Raw genomic sequence first — 7,737 nt, forward strand, 5'->3', positions numbered from 1 at the left:
ATGGTCGGTTGTTATTTGCTATTTTTGGTTCTCTGTTCAAAGTACTCCCTTTAGCATTTCTTGTAAGGTTGGTCTGGTTCCCTTAGTTTCTGTTTATCTGAAAATCTCCTAATTTCACCATCATATTTTGGGGACAATTTTGCTGGTGGAAAAGTAGGAGTGGAAGAAGGAAAGCTTAGTGTTGATAGGGTCGGTTTCTAGGGCTTTGAGTAGGCTATTTTTGATGATGTATTTATTTGCAAGACTGCAGCTCAACTTCAGGAAAGATTCTTATTTAGAGCGTCACCAATTTCTGCCAATTTCAGGCACACTCAAAGATCCCACCTCCGCAGCCCCACAGCGTTAAAGAACGGCTTCAAGGTAAAAATCCCGGAGTGCAGTTTCTTCCCTCTCCCTGTTCTGTCTGCCCACGGTGCTGACATAATCCTGGCAGATCGCTAATGGTCGGCTCTGGAATATGTCTGTGATACCGCCCAGCTGCAGCGCCAAAGATGCGTGCAGTTTGAGCTGTGGGTCGGGGGAGTACCTGCTAGTGACCTGCGGTCCCGATCTCTGTGACAAAGAAAAGCACGAAGTCTCCCAGTGTGACCCCAGTCTACTCTGTGACCTGCTGGGAGGAGAGGGAGCTACCCTTCATGTTGCCACAGTAAGTTTTCCTCCATATCTCAGTGGAGGTGTCCGTGCCACAACCAGCACCCAGGAGACCCAAATTACCTCCAAAAAATCAAGATGAGCTGCTGGAGGCAGGTCTCTGCCGCTGCCCACCGGAATATTAGAGTGGTCGCTGGTAAGCTGTTATAAGGTGTCCTCCCTTTTGGCTCGGGGATCTCTGGTGGGTGCCCTAGCCTGGCACACGGTGACTGCTCCAGAAGAGTTTCCAATGCCTCTCTCGGGTGCCCGTCTGTCCTCCTCTGGTAGCTCTTTCCTAAATAATCTCCCTGTGCCTTTCCTCTAATTCTGCTCTTCCGTGTTTGATGTACTCTGAATCTGTGAGCTGTTCAGAGCACTGAAATTCCTAATTTAAACTGTTGCGGCTAGTTTTCCAAGACCTTAGATGTCAGAGGGATAAAGCGTGCTGCTCACTGGCTCAACTCCATTTTGAACTCCCTCAAGAGGGGATTTTTTTTGTCCTAGTTTGCACACTGCAGTATTCCCAGACCATAGCATAGTACCTGGTACACAGCAGGTGTTCAACAGATTCCCCATCAATTTCTTAAGTTCTTCTTAAGTTAACTGCATATATATGAAATATATATATACTTAAATTATACTTAGTAATGACTGTTTCAAGGAATCTTGGTTGGTGCAATTGTTAAGCCTCTGGTAATTAAAAGGTCAGTGGTTTGAACCCACCAGCTGCTCTGTGGGAGAAAACATTTAGCAATCTACGCCTGTAAAGATTACAGCTTGGGAAACCCTATAGGGCAGTTCTAGTCTGTCCTATAGGGTCAGAATTGACTTAATGGCACAACAGTAACAACAACGAGTGTTTTAGTATCCATTTTTAAAAGTTAATTTCTTAATACAATGGTGTGAAAGTATACTGATCACATTTCTAAACAAAATGTTTCTAAAATAAAGCAAAGTCAATGAGAACAAAGTATTCAGTCATTTCTTTTTCACTTATAATGTGCATTTCACCAGTTACAAAAGGAAGAATGACCTGCAGATGGAAATGACCGCTGGAAAATTGCCTTTTAAAGATGAGTCAAAGCAGATGATAGCGGAAGCAGACATGGCTTGCTTGGCCCCCTGAGGTGCACTATGTGGACCTGCTCTCTCTTCACAGGTAGCGGTTTCTGATGTACTCTCGGTACACAGAGGTGTCTTCTTTCCCAAGGGGCTGCATGACACCTTTACTGGCCTGGATGTGGGCTTGGAAGATCTCTGTAGATTTTCTGTCTACTCTTGGAGGCTGCACTTCATAGATGTTGTCTTGAGAGAAAGCCGAGATAGGCATTCTATAAAATATGGAAGAAGAGAGAGCTGCATTAAAAAAAAATGAAGTGAAGGACTGAATAGGGAGCTATGGTCTCAAAAGTGTCGAGGGCTGCTGACTTGGAAGAAGTGAGCTTAGTATGAAGAGAGGCTAGAATGACTTCTTGATTCGCCAACAGCTGGCTTCCTCATCAGCCTGAGGACAGAACTGGACCAGCATCTCTCCAAGAGCCTTCCCTCATGCACAGGCCATGTGGGCACTCCTACTCTGTCCCTACAGTCCTGTTACACACTCATATCTTTGCCCTTGTCTGTCTTCCTCATCTGACTGGGAGCAACTCTAGGCAGTGGCTGTACAGATGTTTTTGCTGTTTTCCTTGGTGCATGGTAGGTACGTTGAGGGTGTTTTAGAAACCAGTGAAATAGGGACTATACCTAATCAGGGTTGTTGTGAGGAGGAAATAAGCTTATACATGTAAGTGCTCACCTAACACAGTGCCTGGCACACTTGTCTTGGCCAAGCTGCTGTGGAGTTGATTCTGACTCATGATGACACCATGTGTGTCAGAGTAGAACTGTGCTCCACAAGGTTTTCAATGCCTAATATTTGGGAAGTAGGTCACTGGGTCTTTCATCCAAGGCACTTCTGGGTGGACTTGAGCCTCTAGTCTGTCAGTTAGTAGTCAAGCACATTAACCGTTTACATCACCCAGGAACTCCTTGGCACAGTGTAAGTGCTCAATAAATGTGAACTACTGTGCTTCTGAGTTGATGGCGACTCACAGTGACAGGGCAGAGCTGCCCCATGGGGTTTTCTAGGCTAGGATCTTTATGGGAGCAGATTGCCAGGTCTTTTTCCCATGGAGCTGCTGGGCTGGTTCTAACTGCCAACCTTTTGGTTAATAGCCAAGTGCCACCAGGACTCTTTGTTAACAATTCCTAAAACCAAACTCACTACTATCGAGTCAATTCCAACTCATAGGTACCCCCATTGGGTTTCTGAGGCTATAAATCTTTATGAAAATAGATCGCCCTGTCTTCCTTCCATGGAGCAGCTGGTGGGTTTGAACCCTCACATTCTGGTTAGTAGCCAAATGCCTTATCCACTACACTACTAGAGCTCCTTTTGTTAACAATTACAGTTGCATAATCTCTTAGCCAAACTTCTAAGATCCAAAAAGCTTTAATAACCAAAAGTTAGTTTGCTGGCAAAGCCTGACCCAATTGAAACTCACTTGGTGGCAATATCCTCACCTGACCTGACCATATTCATTCTACTTCATGTGAATATTAATGTGTTTAATTATCAGACACAGCCTCAGATCATTCTGGGGACATTGTTATAAGGTATATATACCATCTTGCTATGCTAATATCCAAAAAAGTTTGAATTCTGAAACACATGTGGACCTCAGGCTTTTGGATAATGAATTAGGATCTGTAATGGCCAGCCTCTTTCCTTTGTGGGGTGATTTGAAAAGTAAGCACCAAAGAATTTCTCTGCTCAAAAATATCCCTCCATTCGCACCCCACCCACCAGGCCTGCCACAGTGCCTAAAATCTGCACCTATGCCTTGGCAGAAGGCATTGTCTTTAGAAAGCCCTTGGCAAAATGCAGCTCGGTGTTTTACACACCCTTAACTCATCACAGTTTGAGCACACCCTAGTTATAACACCCTTTGCTGGGGGGCAGGCCCTGAAGGGATGAGTCAACCAATAAACCAGGTGTGATGCAGGGTGTATACATGTGTATGGGGAGTGTGCATGCTCACATGTGTGCCCAGAAAGGTCAAGAAGGAGCCACTGATAGGAGATGATGGTAAAATAAAAAAGACAAGTAGCCCAGGGCTGGCCTGTGAGGAATGGGGTGGCTCTCCACACCAGGCCATCCAAGTAACACAGAAAGAGAAAATCTAGAGACTATTCTGCTGGGCTGGGACCAGTCTTGCTTGTGTGCTTTTTCTCAGAGGAATCAAGGAGAGAGCGTGGATGCCCAGCTGTGTGGTTGGCTGGGAAGGGCCTGGGGCTCAGGAAGATTCCCTGCAGTCACATGCAGAATTGGTCCTCATGCCCAGCCGGGTCTGAACACAGATGCTTTGTACTTGGAATGCCAATATTTCAAGGTGTAATAACACACAAAGGAAGACAGAGAAATTGTTCAGTAATAACCTCCAAAAGGTCTCTATACTCTTAGAATGTGTTACAATTAAACACGAATCTTTCTCACTCTTCAAATAAGGAAAAAAAAAATCAAGGTAGCTCACTGTAATTTGCCTTTATCTAAAATACTGATACATCCTAGTTGGCCATTCGTAAGGTTTTCACAGGCCAATTCTTTGAGAAATGGATGGCCTCTTCCTTTTTCTGAATCCATCTTAGTCTGGAAGCCCCACTGAAACCTGGGTAACCCTGCTGGCATTTGAAACACTGGTGGCATAGCCTCCAGCCTCACAGCAACACACAAGCTACCACAGCACGACAAAGTGAGAAACAAGTTTGTCTCCCTTAGCTGCTCCAAATTGCTCTGCTCATTTCCTGGTCTCCCTCACCCTGCTTGCTTACCCGGCCTGCCCCTGGGGCACAAATAGCTGCTTTCCACTGCTCCTGGGCTTGCTTACTGAGGCCTGCCTCCACGCACACAAACTCCTGCCTTCCACCGCTCCCAGGGCTGGCTCACCATGGTCTGCCTCCACACACACAAACTCCTGCCTTCTACTGCTCCAGGGCTGGCTTACAGCAGCCTGCCTTCATGCACACAAATTCTCACCTTCCGCTGCTCAAACATTTAAAGAAGATGGATGGAATACACAATCACTGTACCAAAAAAACTGATAGATGATCATTCCATTTCAGGAGATGGCATATGATCAACAATGGTCCTGAAGGAGGAAGTCAAAGATGCAGTAAAGGAACTGGCAAAAAACAAGGCTCTGAGAATTGAAGGAATACCCACTGAGATGTTTCAACAAATGGATGCTGCGCTGGAGGCACTCACTCGGTTATGCCAAGAGATTTGGAAGACAGCTACTTGGCCAACTGACTGGTAAACATCCATATTTGTACCCATTCCAAGAAAGGTGATCCCACAGAATGTGGAAGTTATTGAACAATATCACTGACATCACATGCAAGTAAAATCTTATTGAAGATAATTCAAAAATGGTTGCAGCAGTATATTGACAGAGAACTTCCAGAGATGTTAGCTGGATTCAGAAGGGTACGTGGAGTGAGGCATTTCATAGCTGATGTCATACGGACCTTGGCTCAAAGCAAAGAATACCAGAAAAATGTTTACTTGCGTTTTATTGATTATGCAAAGGCATTCTATTGTATGGATCATAACAAATTATGGATAACATTGAGAAGAATGGGAATTCTAGAACACTTAATTATACTCATGAGGAACCTGCACATAGTCCAGGAGGCTGTCATTCAAATAGAACAAAGGGATACTGCATGGTTTAAAATCAAGAAGGGAGTGTATCAGGGTTGTATCCTTTCACCATACTTATTCGAACTGTACGCTGAGCAAATAATCTGAGAAGCTGGACTATATGAAGAAGAACATGGCATCAGGATTGGAGGAAGGCTCATTAACAACCTGCGATATGCAGATTACACAATTTTGCTTGCTGAAAGTGAGGATGACTTGGAGTACTTACTGATGAAGACTGAAGAATACAGTCTGCAGTATGTATTATACCTCAATATAAAGAAAACAAAAATCCTCACAACTGGACCAATAAGCAGCATCATGATCAATGGAGAAAAGACTGAAGTTGTCAAAGACTTCATATTACTTAGTTCTATAACCAACACCAATAGAAGTGGCAGTCAAAATATCAAAAGATGTATTGCATTGGGCAAATCTGTTGCAAAAGACCTCCTTCAAGTGCTGAAGTGCAAAGATATTTCCTTGAAGACTAAAATGCGCCTAACCCAAGCCATGGTATTTTCAATCGCCTCATATGCATGTGAGACATATGAATAAGGAAGACCAAACAAGAGTTGATGCTTTTGAGTTGTGGTACTGGAGAAGAATGCTGAAAGTACTGTGGACTGCCAAAAGAACTAACAAATCTATCCTGGAAGAAGTGCAGCCGTAATGCTCCTTGGAAGTGAGAATGGCTAGAATGGTCATGTTGTCAGAAGGGATCATTCTCTGAAGGATAATGTCATGCCTGGTAAAGTGGAGGGTCAATGAAAGAGTGGAAGGCCCTCAACAAGATGGTTTGACATGGTGGTTGCAGCGATGGGCTCAGGTATAGTGGGGATCATGAGGCTGGTGCAGAACTGGACAGTGTTTCATTCTGTTGTACATAAGGTCAACATGAGTTGGAGACGACTCAAAGGCACAAAACAACAACAACGACAGCAACAACTTGATAAGGCTGGAAAACTCTACAATATGTCACATTAAAATAAAACTGGAGGTAGAATCTTCTTTTTGGAAGCCAATCTGAATTGTTTTCATCTCAGGATATTATATCTCAAGTCAAATTTGGTATAGAGTTTATGAAATACTCCCATTATTTCAAAACACTTTAATAATGTCACATAATCTTAGAATTCGTCCTTATTTAAGTAAACAAAAACCAAATAGCGGGGTGATTTTATACATTTGTTTCAAAATTAATGATTAAGGAGAGTGGAAATCCTGAGATAGCTGGATCTCAATTTGTACCTCAGCTTGACAGCAGCTCTTATCTTAAAAGTACAAAAGTTAGAGTTATTCTAATGTCTGTAGCTAACACATTATAAGGGTGACTGGCTGGGATAATTAATATATGAATGCTTCTTCTCAATTTTCCCTCACAAAAACACAGCAACTCTTCAGTCATTTACAGTATTCAAAGTGAGACACTAGAATTCTTTAATGGTTGATAATACTCAGGGTCAAGTCATTTTAACCTGTACCTTTGAAAAGGAAGTTCCATTAGCGGTTTTTATGCATTACTCTCAAAGCATCAGCAATGACAGCACTAGCCACAGCACCTCCTTGGGAGTCCTTTATATTTAATCACACCATCAACACCTGTCTAGTACCTTCCCTTCTCAAAGCTCATTTACATAAATTATCTTATTAGATCAGATTTTCACATCTTTCTTGAAGGCAGGAAGCACAAGGATGACACCTTCCATTTTACAGATGACACCTTTAAAGTCTATTTGTAAAATGAGGCTAATAATCTCTGTCTTGTCTTTGAAGCCAGACCTTTGCATGGAGCCCTATTAAGGAAAATGCAGCAAGAATAACACCAAGATAAGATAACTTCTGGGATCCAAGTCTTAATGCTCAGCTGAGAAAGAGAGAATGCTAAGCCACCAAGTCCTTCTTTTATCCTTCTTTTCTACAGTCCCAAAGGCCTCAGCTGAATGCACACCAGGGCAAGCATGGGAGGTAAGAGGACTGGGCCCAGCAACCATGCAGGGCCCAGACACGCATGAAGGGAACCACAGCCATGTCCCCTCCAGAGCCCTAGGATCCTAATCCATAAATCAATCAGGAGACCTCTAGGTAAACTGCTTCCCTGCCACAGGGAGTAATGGGAAATGATGATCACAAGCACCCTAAATATGAAATGCCATACATCATAATAAATGGTATCAGACTGAGTAGCAGGTGGGTTTAGGACACCAATACCACTTCAATGGGAGCTCTGGTGGCGTAGTGCCTAAGGCATTTGACTGCTAACCAGAAGGCTGGAGGTTCTAACCCACCAGCCACTCCTTGGAAGGAAGGTTGGGCAATCTACTTCCATAGTGATACTGCCTCGGAAACCCAAGGAGGGGTCGCTA

General features: G+C 43.6%; 1 protein-coding gene across 1 annotated transcript in view; it reads right to left on the reverse strand.

Moving 5' to 3' along the window:
* Positions 1-1,783: 1,783 nt before the first annotated feature.
* Positions 1,784-7,737, reverse strand: part of FIG4 (FIG4 phosphoinositide 5-phosphatase) — a 186,153-nt gene continuing 180,199 nt past the window's right edge. The window contains exon 23 of the mRNA XM_007940808.2: positions 1,784-1,961. Within this exon, the coding sequence (XP_007938999.1) occupies positions 1,784-1,961 (178 nt within the window). The remainder of the gene's footprint in view (positions 1,962-7,737) is intronic.

The sequence above is a fragment of the Orycteropus afer genome, unplaced genomic scaffold (assembly GCF_000298275.1).
Source record: "Orycteropus afer afer isolate SDZICR_OR568_19922 unplaced genomic scaffold, OryAfe1.0 scaffold00072, whole genome shotgun sequence".
NCBI lineage: Eukaryota > Metazoa > Chordata > Mammalia > Tubulidentata > Orycteropodidae > Orycteropus > Orycteropus afer.